This window comes from Microtus pennsylvanicus, chromosome 10, assembly GCF_037038515.1.
Source record: "Microtus pennsylvanicus isolate mMicPen1 chromosome 10, mMicPen1.hap1, whole genome shotgun sequence".
Taxonomy (NCBI): Eukaryota; Metazoa; Chordata; class Mammalia; order Rodentia; family Cricetidae; genus Microtus; species Microtus pennsylvanicus.
Window position 1 is genome coordinate 57,100,399 of NC_134588.1, and position 22,773 is coordinate 57,123,171.

General features: G+C 41.9%; 1 protein-coding gene across 1 annotated transcript in view; it reads left to right on the top strand.

Moving 5' to 3' along the window:
* The window catches only part of F5 (coagulation factor V), a 78,034-nt gene extending 63,509 nt beyond the window's left edge, over nucleotides 1-14,525 (top strand). Inside the window, exons 17-25 of the mRNA XM_075988456.1 lie at nucleotides 1,080-1,259; nucleotides 3,419-3,535; nucleotides 4,268-4,339; nucleotides 5,320-5,423; nucleotides 5,852-6,007; nucleotides 8,116-8,260; nucleotides 11,088-11,239; nucleotides 12,062-12,244; nucleotides 13,670-14,525. Of these exons, the coding sequence (XP_075844571.1) occupies nucleotides 1,080-1,259; nucleotides 3,419-3,535; nucleotides 4,268-4,339; nucleotides 5,320-5,423; nucleotides 5,852-6,007; nucleotides 8,116-8,260; nucleotides 11,088-11,239; nucleotides 12,062-12,244; nucleotides 13,670-13,816 (1,256 nt within the window). The 3' untranslated portion in view covers nucleotides 13,817-14,525. The remainder of the gene's footprint in view (nucleotides 1-1,079; nucleotides 1,260-3,418; nucleotides 3,536-4,267; nucleotides 4,340-5,319; nucleotides 5,424-5,851; nucleotides 6,008-8,115; nucleotides 8,261-11,087; nucleotides 11,240-12,061; nucleotides 12,245-13,669) is intronic.
* Nucleotides 14,526-22,773: the final 8,248 nt, after the last annotated feature.

Genomic DNA, 22,773 nt, shown 5'->3' on the forward strand with positions numbered 1-22,773 from the left:
ATCCATCCTCATCTACCGAACGTTCATTGAGCATCTCTGTTGAAAGTCCTCTCTCCCATATCCTAGTGCAGCCCCTGAACGATGCTGACGTAGTGACCACTCCCACTGTCCTTCACTCTTACGACATCAAATTCTTGAACAGAAACTGAAGCACGGGGGTAAGAGCTGGTGCTCAAGTATGTAGGCAGGCATTCCTGTGCTTGAAATGATTCGACAAGTGCCAGAATAATTGCAACCCCTCCCCCTCCAAAAGTTTCTTTGGTTGGTTTCTGAAATCCTACAGCAATCCCTTGAAGTCTCCTTACCCCGCTTCTGTTCCAGTTCAGTGTTTTATAGCACCAAACTTTATCATTAATTTGTGTGTGTGTGCATGCGTGCGTGTGTATGTGTGTTACATTTTTAAGGTGGTTAAGGTTATTAGGAGCTTGAAACACACAGACACATACAGACACACACACACACACAGTGGTATGGCATTGTGCCCAAGGATAAGACAAGAAGACCTTGAGTTCAGGATCACCTTGAGCTAAAGAGAGAGAGTTCCAGGCTGGCCTGGGGTATATACCAAGACCTCACCTAAAACAAAAAATCCACCGATTTCACTAAAGGGAAGGTAGATACAGCGTGGCGATCTTAGACTCACATCTGAGAGGTGAGCTGAGGAGCCACACCAAGGAAAGATGACACACTGCTACTGTTAACTTACTCTCACCCTAGGGGCTAGCATTATCTGCCCCCTTTCATCTTTCTGCATCAAGGGGACATTTATACAATCAACGTGAAAGGCAAATGGGCAAAGCCTTAAGCAGGAGAGGAACAAAATCTGGGGGAGAAAGAGAAAAAACATTCCAAAATAGAGCCAACCCACACTTCTGCAGATGTTTGTGAAGTAGCCTAAAAATTCAGAAGTCCTCATTCACCCTCACATGGGTTCTATGATACTGCCAAGGGCCCTTTCTACACCTGGGTAGGCCTAGGAATGCCCAGTAATGAGGAGGAAGGGTGGGGAGTGGGTGGCTTACCCAACTCCTCCTTGTGCATACAAGTTTTTGATTGATTACAGCTCTCTTTCCTTTCAGCCATTAATGGGATGATCTACAATCTGCCTGGCCTGATAATGTACGAGCAAGAGTGGGTGAGGCTCCACCTGCTGAACATGGGCGACTCCCAAGACATTCACGTGGTTCACTTTCATGGCCAGACCCTGCTGGATAATAGCACCAAACAGCACCAGTTAGGGGTCTGGCCCCTTCTACCTGGTAAAGATCTGGGCGATGGGAGAAGTCCCTGCTAAGAAATAGCAGGACAGGGCACCTGTAACTTCCTGTCTTTGTCTCCTTGTACATCTACTGTTTAAGGGAAGAGTCTGCTCCAGATGCCAAGGCAAAGCTTTGTCTCTATGCTGTATACATCCAGCACAAATAGAGCTTGTTAGACTAGAAAAGGCAGAGCCATCAGAAGCAGGGCACCGCAGGTTAGACAAGGAGAGGACAGAGCCATCAGAAGCAGGAAACAGCAGGCTATACCAGAGGACTGAACCATCAGATGCGGGGAGCTGCAGGTTAGACCAGGAGAGCACAGCTGTGGACATCTGGATCTCCTGAGCTGTGTGTAGGCACCACATAAGACAGATTTGTGACCTTCGGGTCGTCACAGAGTTTCTCACGCCAGTTTCTCCTGGGCATCTGTGTTTCATGAGAATCAGATCTCAGTATATGACAAATAGGCCACCAAGGTACAAAGAAGAACCTGTTGCTGTTGGGAGGTTGATTAGGAACTCAAACTGTGCTCTTCGGGGGCCTTGAACTCCACTTCTGAAACCTTCAGCCTAACCTTTCTGAGTAAGCGATTCTGGCAATTGTAATCTTGAACAGATTCATGACTCTGGAGAACAAGCTCCTTTGCACGATTGTAAAAGCTAGCAGAGGCATTTGGAGTTGTTCATGTGAAAACACGATGATTAACGTAGATCTGTACAAACGGGAACCATCAGGGAGGATTTTTGCTGTGTCTCTGAGTTCTCTGAATAGAAATCTGTTAGTGGGCGGGGTTATGAGGGCGAGATGCCACTGAAGAACCCAGGACTCGGGTTAAGATGCACACGGACTGAGATTTTCTTTCAGAGACTTGGGAAAGGTATAGACTGTGGGGGAGAAGAGCCGGGATTCTGGATCTCTTCCCTCCCCATACATACTGTCTGAAGAACTAACAAAAGGCAATCCATTCACAGGGGTCGGGTGTGAATTCCATTGTGTGAATTCGTCTCATATACAGACAAGGAAGTCCAGACAGGTCTATTTTACTAAACAGAGGGAGAAATGTCTTCTGGTTTGGTTCTGAATGCCACTCCCTAAGAGTTTAAAAAAAAAAAAGCTCCTTTGCTCCTTTGTTTAACTCCAGAGACAGGATGGACCAGGCCAAATTCACCCCATCTTTTCACCAAGTGTCAGCAAGCGAGTTCATTGCATAAACATGCAGCGTGGCCTAAGAAGTGAAGGTTGAGCATCCCACATGCATTTTCAAACCAAAATAACAGATGTCAGAAGGAACGTGAGAGATGTAATTCACCGAGTTTGAAAAGAATAACCATTAGCTGTTAATTTTTACTCACAATCTGGGACGTGGTCATAAATTGTAGTAAATAAAACTCAAATATAGGATCAAGTGGAAGAGAGTGGACATTATGTGTCAGTACAAATTAACATAAGTTTTAGGCTTTCTTTCCAATTTCCTGAAACAATTTTTGTACATTTTTTTATGTATGTACACTTTCAAGAGAATTTGAAAGCATAAGGAAAGGATATTTTTATTCCTTACATATTGAAAAGGAAAACACATTCTATAGCTATAATGCCTAGTGATAAGTCATTCAAGGTCACTTTGAAACTTGAAACTGTGTATTCAAATTGTGTATGGGTCAGTTCCTAACAGTGAGTTTAGACGACTGAAAACTTTTTAAGGAGGGCTGGCAGGGTTTTTATGTCTGGGTGATTTATTTTTGGTAATTTCTCTTGTGTTGTTTATCTGCTCGATGGTTTGTTTGCTTGAAATAGTCTCAGGTCTCCCCATGCAGCGACAGATGGCCTTGAACTCCTGATTCCCCTGCCTTCTCCTACTGAGCCCTTTGGGTAGAGGCATGCACTGGGGTGCCCAGTTTACAGGGTCAAGTTCAGAGCTTTGAGTTCTAGGCAAGCATGTTTTCCTGACTGAGTAGCTCCTCTACTCAGTTTTGGTCATTTGTGGATGCTGGTGTCGTAGCTTTCACGGAATTAATTTTTATGTAGCCTCAAGAGAGAAGAATCACTTTTAAATTCTCCCCTGCAGTTTCTTGTGACTTTAAGATTCTTAGAGCGCTCCACCACAATATTAATCTGATAATCACTAAGCTTATAATTTTCTCTTTCACTCCCTATTTTAGGTTCATTTAAAACTCTTGAAATGAAGGCCTCAAAGCCTGGCTGGTGGCTGCTGGACACAGAGATTGGAGAGAACCAGATAGCGGGCATGCAAACACCCTTTCTCATCATAGACAAAGGTATCGCCCATGTGATATTTACTGATGAGGAGGTGCCAAATAATAGAATGCTTCCAATGTCCAGTTATCTGATTCTTGCAAATATCTGATTCTCATCATTCTGCTGTGACAAAGATGAAACAGGCTTTTTTCCCTGGCCATTAAAAACATAACAATTTATCTATAAAACTCTAACAAACGGGTCAAGTATTTCATGGCTGGGGAAAACAATAGAAAGCTTACTTCCGCAGAAATTTTGACCCATGGGAAAATGTAAGAAAATCTTTAAGCTTCTATAGTAGAGCCGAAAGAGAAACCAGGATTCTGCAGGAACTCATAGATTATCTATCCATTTGGTATCAAGTCTTGTCAATCACCTGTTGACGACCAAGCACTGCGCTCTCATCCAGGTACCCGCTAGCTGGTAGTTCCTTCCTTGTAACCCCCAGGCCAAGAGCACCCTGCAGTCTTAGGAATAATAGCGCTTAATGTCAAGACTTTGTTTTAAAAATTGAGCCAGACAGAAATCAGCTTAAAAATATTTTTAAGTCTCCAGTTAATTTCTCATGTGGTATTGACTATTTTAATAAACACTAAAGTCTTGATGAGTGCTTATCACTTTCTAATCAGGCATATTAATGTCACTATTGTGAAAGATAAGTGAAAACAATCTCTAGCCATGGAAGTTTTACTTATTATATATATTTTTTTTCTAAAAAAAATTATTGATTTTTGTGGTTTTTTTTTTCACAGAGTGTAAGATGCCAATGGGACTGAGCACGGGTGTCATATCTGATTCACAGATCAAGGCCTCAGGACATCTGAGTAAGTAGCAACATCGTAACCTGTGACTGGGGATGCCTACACTGTGCAGAATCCAGCTCATGAAACCAGGCATGACAACCTGACCATGAGCCAGTTCCTCTCTCTGGGTTTGTGTCTGTCACGGCTTTGATGAAACAGCTCCATCTGTAGCTCTCCTCTGGTAGAGAAAGAAATATAGCAGGAGCTAAAATCATATTCATACACCCAGCATGTCTATTCCCCAAAGGGTCTTCTCTAGGAAATACCAGGAACCCAGCATTGCTGAGCAACCCACAGCTCTGCAGGGATTTGGCAGGAAGTAAATAGCTTAGTCTTACAACATTGTGATCATTTCCCAAACTCCATTTATCTTGCCTAGATTGGCCCTCACACATAAGCTCCAGCCAGATTCACTGGGTTTTATTGTTCAGGAAAGACAGTTCCAATACTTAAGCTAGCCATTTATCCAGTCAAGAAATGTTATGAACAAAACGTCTCTTAGATTTATTCATTCTGCCTCAAATCCCTTTCTGAGATCTAGAGGCCACGATGAAGAACATCATGAGATCCCACGGATTCCTCCCAAATCTTCCTGTTCAGTAGGTATATTCAGCAGTAGCCATATCAACATGGCTGAGAAAATACAAACATGACCTATGCACAAGGAAGGGTGGCTGATGGCTTTCAGCTGACTAAACATGGCCGAAAGCCAAGATTTCATCATTCAGGACTGGCTAGGCAGCCTATGCCCATGCCACCTGCCTGGTCTCCTACCTACAGCACAGATCCTCCGAGGATCTGCTTCTCTGCTGGACCAAACTTACTTGAGAAACTGGTCATTTTCTATTAAAAAAAAGAAACAACACTTCAAGCCAGACATGGTAGTACCTGGCTGAGGCAGGAAGACTGTGAGCCTGAGTCTAGCCTAGGCTATATAACAAGACCTTCCCTCAAAAAACAAATAAATTCACAATTCCTTTTTCTTCTGTTTATGAATTTAGGTTATTGGGAGCCCAAACTAGCACGATTGAACAATGGTGGTTCATATAATGCTTGGAGTTTAGAGAAATCTGCTTTAGACTTTGCCTTTAAGTCTTGGATCCAGGTATGTCTTACTAACCTGATGATATTGACCGCTATTGTGACAAAAATGGCGGTGGGTCAGTAGGTTCTTACAGTGGCGCTAAAGGAAAAAGCAGTAAGGGGTGGTAGGTACTGTTCTCAGCTCTTCGCTTCCTCCTATCAGCTTGGGGAGGTGGGTCTACTGATTTTCAGCCTAAGAAAGAAAAACTCAGACGAAGGTGACAACCACTTTCCCAAAGTAAAGCTCTCCCAGCCAGCGCCTCGGCTGACACTCAAGTCGAGGTGTGCTTTGCTCGACTGTGGGCCGTACCCTGGCCTCACGGTTTTACTGAGCTCACTAAGACCTTGGGCATTGTCCAATACTAAAGAAAGCTGATTACAGCATGAGCTATGGCAAGCTGTGACTCACTAACGAGGATGTTGCTGTTTACCGACTTGTCTGTACTGCAGGTGGACATGCAGAAGGAAGTTGTAGTCACAGGGATACAAACCCAGGGTGCGAAACACTACCTAAAGTCTTGCTTTATCACCGAATTCCACGTGGCATACAGCTCCGACCAAACAAACTGGCAGATCTTCAGAGGGAACAGCACAAAGAACATCATGGTTTGTGCACATGTTTTCTGGCTAAATCTTAAGACTCACCCTGGGGCTTCCGTAGCAGTATCCTTTACCAGTACATCAGGACGATTGAAATGTGAATGGTTTTCTAAGGGTCCTAGGAAGTAAAAACGCCAATATAAGCCTGTATATTACAAATTAAAAGGACACAAGGAGCTACTAAAACTTCAAACCTCACAAGACTTGAGAGGAAAAACTCATTTAAGCAAGCACCCTACAAACTAGATTATCAGGTGGCAGGAACAGTGTCTACCACTGAGCAACACAGAGCCTATCTAGAAACTGCCCTCCAAAAGTTCTGATTTCACGGTCGTATTTTACTTTGTTCCTTATCTAACGTGCCTTATTTTACAGTGAGCATGATTACCCAGAGATGCTCTGAAGCCGCGTGATTCTCAGGCTGCTCTTGGGGACATACCTGAGGACCAATGTCCTCCTACCTGGTCCTCCATGAGCCTAGCCAAGATTCCTAGATCAGCCCCTTGTCCCGAGCCTCCTCCGCAGACAAAAATATCCAAATGTAGAGAGCCTGTCGGCTGTCGTTAGACCAACCACTTTTAATCTGTTTCTGTTGGTATTTTATATAAACCATTAACCATAGTCTACTTTTCCTTTGCTGTCTCAGCTATTTCTAATAGGGACACATTTATAACACAGTTTAGATTAAGATCACTAAAAAATCTTAAATTATGATGCTAAAAAAATCAGTAGTGGGAAAGAAAACACAGACAGCAGTTAACATCATACCTTAAGGATATTCAGGCCCGTATTTATGAAGCACTTTGGTGTGCAGTTTGATTGTTTTCTGCTGTTTCTAACTTTAATACAGCAGTGGGTGACTTGTGAAATAAATCAAAGAGCATTCCCTTTGGTGCTTGGGATGAGATTTCTAAAATCGTTGCTAATTCCTTCATTTGGCAGACATCACCCACAAACCCACCTGGACCTGAAAATTCCTCTGTGGGAAATGTAAAATTTTTAAATTCAATTTCTTTCTTTAGTCATTTGAAGGCTATTTGAGCTGTCTATTTTATAGGGTGAGTTGTGATTCTTTCTGAGGCTCTTAAAACATGAACTGGCCCCTTTCCTCTGCATTGTGGGTCACATGTGTAGAATCTGTAGTACCAGTTGTCCCCAGATGTCCTCCCAACATCTGTAGGGACTGTAGCGACATGGCCTACTTCATCTCTGACATCAAAATTCCTCTCTTCTTTTACTTTGGGGTCAGCCCTGTTGAGGTTCTGTCAATTTGTTTTTAATCTTCTCCAAGCACCAGTTCCTTTATCAATTTCCTTCAATTGTTTGTGTTCAATTTTGCTGATGCCTACTCTTGCCTTGTTTTAGCTGGGCATTTTCTGGTGCTTCTCTGTCAGAGACAGGGAGGTGGGGCATATAGACTTGTGACTTCCAGGTAGGGGTCAGAGTCCAAGTTCTCCCTGGGCGCCTTAGGAGTCATTTTTTCTCTTGACTGCTAGGTAGGTGCAGAGTTCCACACTGGCTTCTCTTGACACTGCTGAGGGCGCCCTACTAGGATTTGCAGAGATGGCATCCTGGGCTCCTACTTTGCCCTTCTCTAATACCCTACGATGCTTCTAGTACCTCTTCAGTCCCAGAAATCTAGAAGTCTAACCCTTCAGTACAGCTGTTACTCCTATGCTTGGGTTAAGTCTGGGTTTGTTTGTTTTCCTGTGGTAGCTGGCTGGTATTCAACTGCTATCTAGTGAGACTGTTGCCATCTTCATCTCTAAGCCCGGGACATGTGACATAAACAGAAAGCCTGGGCCCCAGGACCGTGCTATTCCTTACATCCCCGAGAGGCTTAACTGGTCTGTTCTGCTTCTTCATACCAGCTTCTCATCTTCTTTTGCTTCTTTTAGGCGTAGTCCAGGGTTTCTGGCTCTACACAGCAGAGCGAATAGGAGAAAGTGCATCGGCACCAGCTTCCTCCAAGTAGAAATATCCACAATCAATTTTTCAAACCAAATTGAATTGATTCAGTTCCCATGAAAGAACCTTACAAAACTTGTTAGATGAATTTGTTAAAAAGACAATGTCTTAGGAATTGTTATTAATGTTTTCCTCTTTTCCTCTAGGATTTTGCTGGCAACTCAGATGCCTCTACAATAAAAGAGAATCGGTTTGACCCACCTATCGTGGCTAGATACATTAGGATACATCCAACAAAGTCCTATAATAGACCCACCCTTCGGTTAGAGCTACTAGGCTGTGAGCTGAATGGTAAGGGACAAGAAGCACGACCTCCTCATGGCCACCCCAAGACTCAAGATTTGAGCAGTGTGGGAGACTAGAATTCTTAGATACTCCTCAACCACTCAGGCTCCAGATTTTTATTTATTTATTTATTTTTTGCAAAACACCAGCTCCAAATAGGGATATTCTCAGCACTATCTAAACAGAGACTGAGCCTGGTTCTGGTAGTCAGGAGGTAGGCAGCACCTCACTAGATGATGTCTAGATGATATGAGCATCATCATGGCCCCACCATGGCATCATCAATGGTCTAGATTGGGACTGTCACCATCAGCCCATTTTCAGTGAGAGCCTCTTGACTGAAGGAGCCATGACTCTGGCATATTTTGGGGGTTCAGTGAGTGTTCTTTAATCTGACCCTGGTTTCCTATTTCTGAAACCACGAGTGTGTTCTGTATTCTGCTTTGGACCCAGTATAAGTCCTCAAGTCTTTTCAAGCTTCTATTTTTTTCAGGGAATGAAATTTGGATTAGGATGTAACAAAATCTGGGTCATAAGAAACAGTCATAATAAAGGTCAACTGACTGTTCTCTGATTTTGAAGCAAGGTCTTCCAGTATTTTTAACTTTCAGGCACATACAGAAAATACTATCATCGTCCAGGCATTCCGAGTTAAAAGAAATTGGCCCAAGGCTTGGCTGACCCAGGCCTCAGCTGACTGCCAAAAAACTGAGTGTCATGCTCTTGTTAACTACATGATCTTCCCCTGACTCATTATTAAGAAAGTACCTGAATTTTGGAACCAGTTTCTTTCCAAAGTAGATAATGCTGACCTTGACATTTGTGAGAGATATGGATGTGGACAATTGCCAGTACCTAATTATTAGTAGTGTATAAAACTGCCCACACAAAATGCAAATTTTGTGTAGGCAGGATTACTCCATGAAACAGTTCTACAAGTCATGGGAGTTTTGTTTCCATAATTATGATGTGAATGGTAGCTTTGCTCAGTCATGTACTCTTGCTAACCTAGAATGTGAAGTTCTGTTCTATTAATTTATATTCATTTTTGCTGGGCAGTGGTGGCTCATGCCTTTAATCCAATGTGGGAGGCAGAGGCAGGTGAGTCTCTGTGAGTTTGAGCCCAGCCTGGTCTACAAAAGCTAGTTCCAGGATAGGCTCCAAAGCTACAGAGAAACCCTGTCTTGAAAAACTAAAAAAAAAAAAAAACTAAAAAAAAATCATTTTCTACATAATAAGCATTACTTTTTTCTCCACTTTTTGGAACTTACATAGTGGGCTCTACATATGTAGATGGAAGTTTCTGTCCCATCTGGTCCCATAGCTGTTCAGCCCCAAAGAAACACACAGAGGCTTGTATTAATTATAAACTGTTTGGCCTATTGCTCAGGCTTATTACTAACTAGCTCTTACAACTTAAATTAACCCATAATTCTTTTCTATGCTTAACCACATGGTTTGGTACCTCTTCTCAGCGAGACATTCTCATCTTGCTTCCTCTGCATCTGGATTGTGACTGTGTCTCTGCCTTTCCTCTTCCCAGAATACTCCTAGTCTGGTCGCCCGACCTATACTTCCTGCCTGGCTACTGGCCAGTCAACATTTTATTAAACCAATATGAATGACAAATCTTTACAATGGACAAGAACATTACCACACAGCACAGAGGTTCCTCTTGGGATTTTTTTTCCCCACATATAAAAAGCAAGCTATAGCTTCAAAATAAAAGTCTGTATCTTTCAAATAAAAAACAAAGTAGCACTAAGAAAATAGTTAGCTAGCCTTACTCACTAGCTAGTTTCCTAAATCAATAGGTCAGCTCTGCTGCCTAGAATGCTCAAATTATACCTTGGCAAAATTCTAAAGAGTCTATGTGTTCAAAATTTTGAAAAGGAAAACACAAACAGTGACTCCCAAAGCTTCACTACATCTTCTCATCAGCTTCTGTTAAAAGAAACTTTGTGTGTGTGTGTGTGTGTGTGTGTGTGTGTGTGTGTGTGTGTGTGTACAGCTATGCCTCACTCAACTGTAAAAATCAGTTCTTTGAAATGCATTTTAGGTTATTTTGCTTACCATGCAAATACCATAAATTGTGTTTACACAAACCTAGACAGCACAGTACAGTCCCTCAGTATGGTCTCTTGACACAATCAGGAAAGACAGTGAGTGAGCATAGCATGGCGCTGCTTCACAATAAGCTACTTTATTTAAGTAGAAAGAGTGTGTTCAATATTAATGATTTGAAAGTAAAATAAATATACAAAGCTGTTACATTGTAGTCTACTATGGAATATTATGAATTCTACATAATTCTATGCACTGCATATAAATCTACTTAGGGCACCATCACAAACACAGAGGTTATACATTACTATGACAGCTAGGATGTTACAAGGCATCAGCTTCACAGTCTAATGGGACCCACCATTATTTGTGTGGTCTGCTATTAACTGAAATGTCATTATTATGGGACACATAAATTTTTCAGAACTACCATCTACCTCAAAGACTGACAACTTCGTGTCTGTCTGAGGAAGGGAGTACCCATACTTAGGATATAGTTTTTGATGATAACTAGCATTAAATTCAGTTTCCTGTTCTTTTGACTGTCTTGTGTTGGGCAAGCTGCTATGTCTCTTCTGTCAAATGGGTGTGAGTATGAGCGTTGAATAGTATATTTATAGTGGTACTTGCACTTGAATTGAACAATTGTTCTTTGTTTTGATTGTTTTGCTGTGTCCCTGGGAGTGGTGTTTCTTGCCTCCTCTGTTGCAAATGCAATGCAGGGACTATTAGTGCTGTGTAATTAATCACATTACTTTCCACTTGGCAGGATGTTCCACACCACTGGGCCTGGAAGATGGAAGGATAGAAAACAAGCAAATCACTGCATCCTCATTTAAAAAGTCCTGGTGGGGAGACTACTGGGAGCCCTCCCGTGCCCGCCTGAATGCCCAGGGCCGTGTGAATGCCTGGCAAGCCAAGGTGACAACAACCATATAAATGGTGTTCTCTTGCCTTCCAGAAACAAACAATGGCCCCTACCACAGGGGACATAGTTGTGGGGGGGGGTGCGTGACTGGGGAGCAAAAGTGTTAGATTCTGAAGTCCCAGATCTGAGAGGCTAGGATGACTTGCAAAATCCACAGTCGCAGCTCTAGCCATGGCTCAGAAGAAGTCACACATCTTCACTGTGGTTCTTGGTCGAGCTGAGATTTAAAACGGGAAGGAACAGCAGTGTGCAAAGAGATAGTAAATAATTTAAGTTCACAGATAATTTGGGAATTTACTCTTTTCATTTCAAGTAAACTTCTTGTATGTATTTATCCAGCAGCTACTTGTCAAACACTGTGTTCCTTGTCTTGTTATAAACACCAGGGGTAAAAGACTAACTAAGCTCTCACACTAGAACAGCAAGGGACATAAAAAAGAAAAAGCAGTGATTATTGTAGATGATATGCAATACGCCAGTAGAAATTAATTTTTTTAGATTAATGTACAAAGTAGTAGGTTTTATTGTGACAATGTCATACATGTGTCATTATACTTTGTTCTTAATCAGTTCCCTTTAATATTGCCATCCTTTTATGTATAGTCTATTCCTCTCTCTTTAGTCCCTGTCCCCCATCATGATCCACAACAATAAATAAGAAATCACAGCGAAGTTCTCCCAAAGACAGTGGCTCCTAAGGGAGCAAATGGAAAAGCCCCGTGTGTCTCTAAACATCCTGATCGTAACAAACAGACAGGCTTAAACAGCATACTCATTCCAGGGTTTTGTTTTTGTTTTTTAAATCATTTTCATAGGCAAATAACAACAAGCAGTGGTTGCAGATCGATCTGCTCAAGATCAAGAAGATAACTGCCATTGTAACGCAGGGCTGTAAGTCGCTGTCCTCTGAAATGTACGTGAAGAGCTACAGCATCCAGTACAGTGACCAGGGCATGGAATGGAAGCCTTACAGGCAGAAATCCTCCATGGTGGACAAGGTACGGGTGCCATGCTGGCAAAGCAAAAGCTGCTGGAGAACCGTCTCCTGATGAGACAAACAAGGGCTTCTTGATTTGACAATGCTGATTATGTACCGCTCCCCCAGTCTTCTCAACCCCCATTCTCCAGGTGGCTGGTCTTAGCAGAGGGACCATTTCCATCACTTTTCTGACTTCGCCACCTGTGAAATAAAATGGGGAGGACAAAATGCCAGGGGGTGCAGTGTGGCTTTTATTCTCTCTGACTGAGAAAGACAATGAACCTATCCAGAAAACCTTCTGCAATAATAATAATAAAACACAGTTGCTGCAGTTAGAGTTGCTGCTTGTAGCGAATCAGATGCCCAAGACTGCAAGCCTCTGTATGTCACATTGCTACTGAACAGAAAACATTTGGGAAAACCACTCTTCTGGTGAAACTAACTGCTCTATTACATTTCTAAGTCCCTCTACCTTCTACCAGGTGGTTTAATGATGCTGTCCGAAATAAAGCCAAGGAAGTCTGTCTAGTGTTCCAGGAATGGAAACTGGGCTAAAACTAGTAGGAAAAGCAACCCAGGGTGGTTTAATTTGATTTAATTCTAATTAAATGCTTAGCACTGAATAAATTGGTGCCCCTTTCTTATTTTTAGACCCCCGGCAGTGTGCGTTATCTTGTTACAGCAGGCTGCCCTCACATCAGGGTAAACCCCGCTACCTTAAAGAAATAATGACATCTCGCTGATGCTGTGTGTGTAAATCTCAGGGAACTTCCTGAGGGGGAGAATAGAAACAAACATAAACTCTCGAGGAGGAGGAAGAGCACACACCAAAAAAGAGAAATGCAAATAAAAACCTCAGGGTCACATTTATTTTAAATGTCAATGACACCAAGTTATTCATTGGCATCCACTACACAACCCTGACGAGGCACTCACCGTGTGCTTACACATATTTTCAAATGTGTGCAACTTGTATGATGCAAACTTGATTGTTCTCGCCCTGATGATGAGACAGTGAGTGCAGAGGGATGTAATGACGTCTTCAAACTCACATGGCAACAAAGACGCTAGAGAAGAAGTTTACAAACACTCATGTCAGGTTTATTTATTTTTTCTTAGTCTGACACATCATTAAGAAATGATTCCAGCAATCGGGAGGCAGTGGCAGGAGAATCTCTGTGAGTTCAAGGCCAGCCTGGTCTATAGAGCTTGTTCCAGGACAGCCAGGACTAGACAGAGAAACCCTGTCTCGAAAACAAACAAACAAACAAACAAGAACATCTTTAAGGGGACATCTATCTGTCTTCTGATTTAGTAACTTACTGATAACAGCAAAAAAATATATAATAATTGACTTTGGTATAAAAGGATTTTAAAAAATGAGAATGAAACATTAATGCCCATGATGTAAATGTTGACAATTTTTATCATGTTTTTCTTTCAGATTTTCGAAGGAAATAGTAATACCAAAGGACAAATGAAGAACTTCTTTAACCCACCCATCATTTCCAGATTTATTCGCATCATTCCTAAATCCTGGAACCAAAGTATTGCACTTCGCCTGGAACTCTTTGGCTGTGACGTTTACTAGAATTGAAAACCAAGAAAGAAAAGGAAAGGATAAAAACTGAAGAAACTTCTTAAGGCCTAAGCCATTTAGAGCAAATATAAAATAGCCAATATATTATGACTATTTTGAATGTTAAGAGATTTTCTGCTATTTTTTCTAATAGAGAATAAAGTTTATATAAGAAGCTTTTACAATGTTAATTCATCGCTGCCATTAAGCACTAATTTTAATATAGATGGGAAAATATTAAGTTCCAGCAAGAAAATGACTGCCTTTTACTCTGATTAAAGATGTTATGTAATGTTATATAGTGGAATGATATGGTTCACTCTAGCTCTTTCCAATCCTGTAGACATTAATAAAAGAGATATGACTTTCAGAAACTGTTCGTAGACCTAGAAAACTTGTCTTGCTATACTTCCCCTTTAAAAACAAACTATAATTTGTAAAGAAGAGAGACTAAAATAGCTTAGTTTTTTGATAATAGAGGAAAGAATCATGCGGTAATGAAGGGAGAACTTAAAATGCTCTGCGTTGAGATGGCCTAGCAGGCCAACAGAGGTGCTCGCTGCCAAAACCTGATGGCCTAAGTTCAAGTCCAAAAACCCACAGGGAAAGAAGCAACGGATTCTGAAAAGCTGTCCTTGATTTCACCATGCAGCTGTGGCACATGTGTGTGCCCATGCCCACATTCAAGCTCTAACAGTAAATAAAAGATTTTACAAGTCCATCTTTCGATGTCACCGTGAGTTTTCTGATTCCTCATGAGCAAAGAAGCAATTGAGCATGTTTTTCACACTCCAGTTGGACTTGCAAATCTGTCTTGGCCTTGTTTGGGGGAGGCTGCTCCTCTTGATGTCCAAGGGTATATCAAGACATTAAATACAACTCAAATATCCTTGGGAGAGCTGGTCATATGCCTTGGCTTGATCGAAAATCTGGCATGGTGAAACATACTGTTTCAAAACTTGGGTTCGCCTAAGGGAAAGAAAGCACTTACCTGTAAAGAGGAACACGGGGACAGTTGGCACACGCTTGGCAGTTCCTGTTAGAGCTGCTCCGGGCCAAACTGGCAAGTGGGTTTGGAGTTCTTTCTGTGCCTTCTTTCTCGCCTCCCTGCGCTCGGCAGCTCCTGTTAGCATGCTTTTCTCTGAAGCGTGAAATCTGACAGTGCTGTTCTGCTTGCCCATCTGTAGAGCCTCTCAACATCTGTAAAGTCACATGGGATGAATACTCCATACAGTCAGGATAGTCATTCAAACAGACAGTCAAAACTCTCTGGTTTTGTGAAATAAACTACCCCAAAGCTTAAGCAAGAATTGCACAAAATATACATGTGGTAGAGGTAAGATAAATGGCTAATTTTATGGTGTGTACATATAGTCAAGACATCATTATATACCACAAATACAATTTTTCTAGATTAAAAAATGAATGACATAAACAACACCAAATGTCTTCCCTCTGAGGGTGCTGTGGGTTCCCTGGGCTCAGTTGGACAGTTTCGTTGCTGGCTTCCTTCGGTGTCCCTCTGTAGTTAGAGTAAAAGCATGGCCTCAACTGGGTTTCTTAGGGGATTTACATGAGTGCAGAAACGAAGACAGCAGGGTGGGAGTGGGGGGCAGGGGAGCGTCCTTCCTCTCTTTTGACATGTCTCAGCTCCAATCCCCCTACTTGGCTTCTGTGTGTGGTCTTCCACTCAGTGTCCCCAGTGAGCAGCTGATCTTTTTATGTGATGGTTCAGGCATCTCTCAGATGCTAGGAAGATGAGATCCTCATTCTTTTTAAAGTCCAGGCTCAGAGCAGAGGCATAGCTCACTTCTGCCGCATTCCATCTGGTGAAGCAAGTGAGCCCATTATCAGAGTAGGAGGAACTCTATGGCTGTGCATACCAGAGGGCACTGCTCACTGAGGGTTCCCTTAGAACCAGTTCCCTATTTCTTCTTCTGCAGAGCCTTGAAGATATGTGTGAGAGCGTCCAACGTCCATAGAAGTATTTATATTTCTGTTGTCTCTTTCCTTTCGTGATTCCTGATTCCTGTCACTATCCTACCAAAATTTCTCCAAGATTTTCATTTTGTTAACAACAGCTGAGAATATAAAGTTTAAAAAAAAATCTTTTTTCCAAGTCTGGCCTTGTGAATACGCTACTGATCCATCAGCAAAAAGGCCCTGTGTTCAGGGATCTGGACTGAGGTTTCTGCTCAGCTGTCATCCTCCTGACACATTTAATTTTTAAGATAAAAAAAACTAACATTTTCATTTTTTAATAAGCCCCCATAAATTATAAAGCTAGTCATAGGTATCTATACTAAGAATTAGATGGTCTCAGCTCTGTGTCTCTCTGTCTCTGTCTCTGTCTCTCTCTCTCTCCAGGATTTCACAATATAGTCCTTGTTGGGCTTGGAACTCTCTAGACCAGGCTGGCCGTGAACTCACAGAGATCCACCCGTACCTGCTGGGGTTAAAGCCTTGTGCCCCCACACCAGGCTAGAATTTCTCTTGATCTGAAATGTGATTGGGGTAATAAATATTATGCAGTACCGTAAATAGGGGAATAGAAGACAATGTAGTGAAACAGGTAGCCTGGTTATCTTGTCGATGAGATAAATAAGACCCCAAAGGAAAAGTAATTGCTCAAAACTCTTACTTGTTAGTGTTAGAGCTAAACTCAATCACAACAAAAACAGAAGTTATAGTGTGTATAAACCACACCCTTAGACAGGAAGATATGAGTGCTAATTAATGACACATAATTGATCTGAAAAAAAATGTTTCAGTACCAATAAAATGTTAGGGCTATAAGTGACTTTGAAGTAAAATACAGTTGCACTTTTTGTCCCTCCCTTTAAAGTGCTTTAGCTGAAATTACAGCCTCGGTACCTAGTCTGTCTCCTCTGACACAACACAAGCTCTGTTTGTTATCTCATAACTGGTTGCTATGGAAAGAAGTGACTCACAGAGGAATTATAATTTGCAGAGAGAAACCAACAATTAAAATCCCAGGTGTTATTAGTCACTCAAATTGAAAGTTGGAGAACGGTTGGGTTCCTCACAAATATGAGAAGTCCTCAGTGAACGTAGGATCACTTCTTCAGAGGGATTTCAAGTACCAAAAAACATCATGCCACTTTTTATAACAAAATTGAACAAGTATCATCTTTTGTGATGAGGACCATCATTACAAAAGAACAATTTAAGGAGGAAATGTTTGACATATGTGAAGAAAAATGATTGATACATAGAACAATCACAGGGTACGGTTGGACGGTTGCAAGACTTTAAAGTGTTTATGTAAAGGCTTGATCTCTTGTCCCTATTCAAACCACCCTCGAATCTATCTGCACTTTTCTATTTTTATGGTAAAGGAAAGTTTCTCCGTGTCTTAGGAATGGTACACAGCAAGTTCAGACTCTTGTTTATTTTTTATTGGCATGGAATTTGGTGACAGTCGCTGGTGTGCCTGTTTTCAACTCCTTGCCTAAGTTCTCCCATTGTTGGGGCCCTATCACCACTGCTCCCCAGCCTTTGATCACGTGCATGCTTGACAGAGACTTGTGATGTCACTCTGCCTCATCCAGTTTTCTATTTGCAGACTAAGTTGGCCTCAACCCCGCCTGTGTCGAGCACTCATTGCTTTCAGCCGCTGCCCTGTTTTCTGCCTTCCTTTCCTCAGCAGTTGGCATTCAACTGTACAAATAGAGCTCCAGGATTTCCACAAAAGGTTAAACCTTAATTCCCGAGGCTAAACGAATGACTGACTGGATGTCATGCCTGAACTTCCTTGGTAGATTTCACTGACCAGATTATGTTTCTCTCAGGAATAGGAGCAGTTAATGTTTGTTTATATACCAAACGCTTAGGCCTTCTTATGAGATTCAGAAAAAATTATGCACATAGAAAATTAAGAATTTTAAATGTACTTGTCTTAGTGCTCTTTTGCCGTGAAGTGGTCATGACCAAGGCAACTCTTATAAAAAAGAAAGCATTTACTTGGGGCTTGCTAACATCAGGGTTTAGTCCATTATTGTCATACGGGAAGTATGGCAGCATGAAGGCTGGCATTGTGCTGGAGAAGCAGCTGAGAGCTTCACATTGGATGGTAAGCAACAGGAAGAGAGAGACACTGGGCCTGACTTGAGCATTTGAAACCCTAGGACCCACCCACATGATGCACTTATTCTAGTAAGGCCACACCCACTAGTACCACTCTCTGGTGACCAACCATTCTATGAGCCTATGGGGACCATTCCTATTCAAACCACTACAGGAATTAAGTAAAAAGTTTCTTTCAAGAAAAATTAGAGCCAGGCAGTGGAAAAACACGCCCTTAATCCCAGCACTCAGGAGGCAGAGGCAGCTGGTATCTCTGTGAGTTTGAGGCCAGCCTGGTCTACAAAGCAAGTTCCAGCCAGGACCATTACACAGAGAAACCCTTTCTAAAAAAAAAAGAAAAAGAAAAAGAAAAGGAGAGAGAGAGAGAGAGAGAGAGAGAGAGAGAGAGAGAGAGAGAGAGAAGGAAAAAAGGAAAAATTGATTTTTAAGAAAGGAAATAAACCAGGTGGTAGAGGTGCAAGCCCTTAATCCCAGCACTTGGAAGGCCTAGGCAGGAAGATATCAGAGTTTGAGGCCAGTCCGGTCTACAGAGGAAGTTACAGGAAGGACAGTCGGGGCTACAACAGAGGACCCTGTCTTTAAAAACCAGAGAGAGAGAAGTTTAACCAAAGATAAACCAGAAAAAGATGTCCAGCACAATGAACTATGTTATGCTTTTTTTTTTTGCAATACACTGAATAGACTAGAACATTCTACACCATTGGTGGTGATAATATGGTCTGACATTTCTGAGATTAGAAAGAATGCTCCCTATCCTCCAGCTGCTAACATCCTACGTTAGAAAGAAACTGGGAGGCCAACACTCTCAAGCCAATACTCCACAGGATAGTTTGGGGCTGTAACTCAGTGAAGTCATGGCTAGCCAGTATTTGTGAGTTTCTAGACTCAGTCCCCAGGATGATAATAACAATGATTAGAATGATGACAACACATTTTATGAATTAATGCATGATTATGTTTGTTTCTTTTCTTGTCCCTAGAAGATTTAAGTTTATTGAACTGAGAAGAAGGCTGAATGGGTAAAATTCTAGCCATGAGATTGTGATGACCTGAGTTTGGGCCCCTAGTATCTGTGCAAAAGCCAGGTAACATGTATGCTGGGTAGGGAGAGGTGTCTAGTCACAGTGGTGAGCTCCAGGTCCAATGAGAGACCCTGTCTCTAAAAATGAGGCATAGAATGATAGAGGAACACACGCACACACAGAAATGAGTGTACCCCTGTGTATGAACACACACACCGGTGCGTGTGCTCCATACATGTGCACACATAGGCAAGTGTACCCCCATACAAGGGCATACACACACAGGTGAGTGTACCCCCATATGTGTGCACACACACAAGTAGACAAGTATACCCCATACATGTCCACACACAGGTGAGTGTACCCCCATGTGTGTGCACACACACAAGTAGACAAGTATACCCCATACATGTGCACACACAGGTGAGTGTACCCCCATAGTGTGCACATACACAAGTAGACAAGTATACCCCATACGTGTCCACACACAGGTGAGTGTACCCCCATAGTGTGCACACACACAAGTAGACAAGTATACCCCATACATGTATACACACAGGTGAGTGTACCCCCATATGTGTGCACACACACATAGACAAGTATACCCCATACATGTGCACACACAGGTGAGTGTACCCCCATATGTGTGTATACACACAAGTAGACAAGTATACCCCATACATGTGCACACACAGGTGAGTGTACCGCATACATGTGCACACACATACAGATGAATATACCCCTGTACTTGTGCACACACACATACACGTGTACACGCACATACAGAGAGACAAGTATACCTCCTGTACATGTGCACAGACACACAGTTGAGTATAACCCCGTATATGTGCACACACACACACCCATACACAATGGATTTAAGCTTGGTTGGAAGAAAACATAAGGTTCTGATAGACACCATCCATTAAAAGTAGGAGAGAAAGCTGGATTACAAGTCAGAACAGAAAGAAATTTAGAAAGGCTATTGTGAAAATATAATCCTGTTCTCAAGAGTTCTAAGGCTTTTGATACTCAGTGGCCAAGTGCCTTGGGAAAAATACTTAACTGCTGCCTCTCTAAGCCCAGGTATCCTCATGTGTGAAAGAATAGAGCAGTGTTTTAACTAGCAACAAAGAAAATGTAATCTATATGTCCTTAGTCTTAATATAGATGACTTTGGGATATAACACAATTTTTTTCTTTTTCGAGACAGGTTTTTGCTGTAGTTTTAGAGCCTGACCTGGAACTAGCTGACCTCAAACTCACCGAGATCCGCCTGCCTCTGCCTCCCGAGTACTGGGATTAAAGGCATGCACCACCACTGCCCGGTTTATAACAGAATTTTTTAATAGTCAAAGCAAAAATTAAAGCCTTATCATCAGTTATAGAATGTATTGCTCCCAAAAACTATTCAGAAGAAGCATGCTTTCCTGGAGACTGAAATTAAACATAATTTTCTCCCTAAAGCTCACAGAACAAGGCCACCATCCAGTGTGAACAGTGCCATCGAGGAAGCTGGATGATGTTTAGCTGCTTTCCTGTGCATCCCTCAGAATCTGGATCCTTTCAGTGAAACACTGTCCAGCGAAAGCAAGGCTTCAGAGGTCAGTGCCATGTGCTCTGTTTGCATGAGCTAGAGCGTGGGGTCTCTAAAGGGAGCTCATGTTCATATACACACTCCCGTCATAGATATTTCTCCAGTCATGGACTTGATGGTCATTCAGTGGCAATAAGCTCAAGACTGCATTCAGATACAAGAACCACAATTCCACAGGCGTGCTCTTTCCTCTCATTCTCATATAAGCAAATGCCAAGGGAAGTCAGATGCTTTGGAAAACATAATGGGAAATATATAATTTTATAACATTGTTTTCATTAATCTGACTTCAGGTTACTTGATAAAAGATTGTCATTCTATTTTGTCAATGGAATAATCCTTCACACTCAATTCCCTTTCATCCTATCCACAACCTGTGGTAGGGACATCAATATCCAAGCATTGTGTGTATACATGTGTTCTGATGTTTCTCTCTCAGGCATACACTAACCATCTCTGAGAATCAGCTTTTCTGAAAATGAATGTACCATATTGTTATAGAGTCTTTCAGCCTGCTTAAAGAAATGTTTATTGTAAATCAAGAAAAGATACCACAAAGGGTAGTTGTGGCCGAACCTCAGCACTCGCAAACTGCTGGGCAGCTCCTTTGCACTGAGCTCTGCATTTAGCCACACACAGTTCCAGCTCTCGAGGCCTGGTATTCCTAATTACACATGCTTTTCTTTGCAATGCTTTGGAGTGTGTGGCCGCACACTTGGCACAGATTCTAAATAAACAGTGTCTCCCACTTTGAAATCACTTGGACTATACCCCAGATGTTGAAATACAAATATCAGCTTACTCCCCAAACCCAATGTTTGCTCTAAGAAGTTACCATTCAACAGGATTAATGCTTTGAAAACTAAGTTGGGTTTATAGTTAACCACCTCTCCCCAGCCTCTTCCACAACACATCCAATGCCCTTACATACTACCCACCTACAGTTTTTCAGAATGCACCAACGAACCTCCTCCTAGGCCCTACTTTCAATTTAAGAAAGCCTCTTTCAAAATCATTGTTTTCACCAAGTCCTATTTCTAGTTAAGGATCTATTGGTAATTGAAAGCTGCATGGAAAGAAATTGGTTTCAAATTAGTTTTAAGCCTGTGGCCTCTGGTAGACTGAACACACTCCAGCAGACATCCATACATGCAAGAATGTATGGCCAGCACTCGTAAGTTGTACTGGTGGGAGAAAAAAATATCCAAGGACTCAAAGTTAGGTGGGTATGAGATGAGAAGTAGATCTGGATGAATTTAGGGGAGATGGAAAATATAATGAAAACAGAATGTCTAAAATTCTCAAAGAATTAATAATGAAACAAAAACAACAGAGAAACAGATTAAATACGGAATTGTGGTTAAGATGACAACATGCTACTACTAAACTCAACAATTTGGCTTCAACAAATTCATGTGACCCAGCAGATTAAATTAATGTCAATCATTTTTAAAGAAAAAAATGATTTTTTTTGCGATGCATTTATCAAAACACAATTTATCACTTGTGTTTAGTCCCCAAAGTGCCTACTTAAACCTTTCAGAACACCTTTCTCAGTGAGAATCTGCAGGACTTGCCATCTAAATTCCTTTGAATGTACTGAGCTGTTCAACTATCCCAGTGGCTTTTGCGGGGTCTGCTGGTTGTTAGAAGACATCACTTTACCTCCCTTTTTACATCAGTGGCCAGTTCCCATGAGCAAGCCTCAACCTTGTGACCTCAGCACAGGACCATGGAATGGTATATCCAACAGGCTAGAAACTCCTGGAGCAGCTCAGCTCTCAAACACTCTCGCCTCTTACTGCCAGTATCCAATACTTTCACACAACTCCAGCTTCGCGGTTTCACCTTCTCTACATCCAGTGTGCCCCCATGATCATTAGCACTGCTTGCCATCCTTCAGACAACTCCAGTTTGTTAGAGCTACTTTCATCTATCTTCCTTCCAGGGAGAGGAGGAAAGCCCCATTTTTTCATCATCAATACCGAACTTGGCATTTCAGTTCTAGTTCCCATCGCTGCTCACAACTCAGCAAACTATTTCCAAAATATTAGGGTCTACCAACTCACGGAAATTGAACAGTGAACTATTGAAATACCCTTAGGTCAAGGAAGAAATAAAGAAAGAAACTAAGGACTCCCTAGAATTCAGTGAAAATGAAGGCACAACATACCCAAACCTATGGGACATTATAAAAGCAGTACTAAGAGAAAAGTTCATAACACTAAGTGCTCACATAAAGA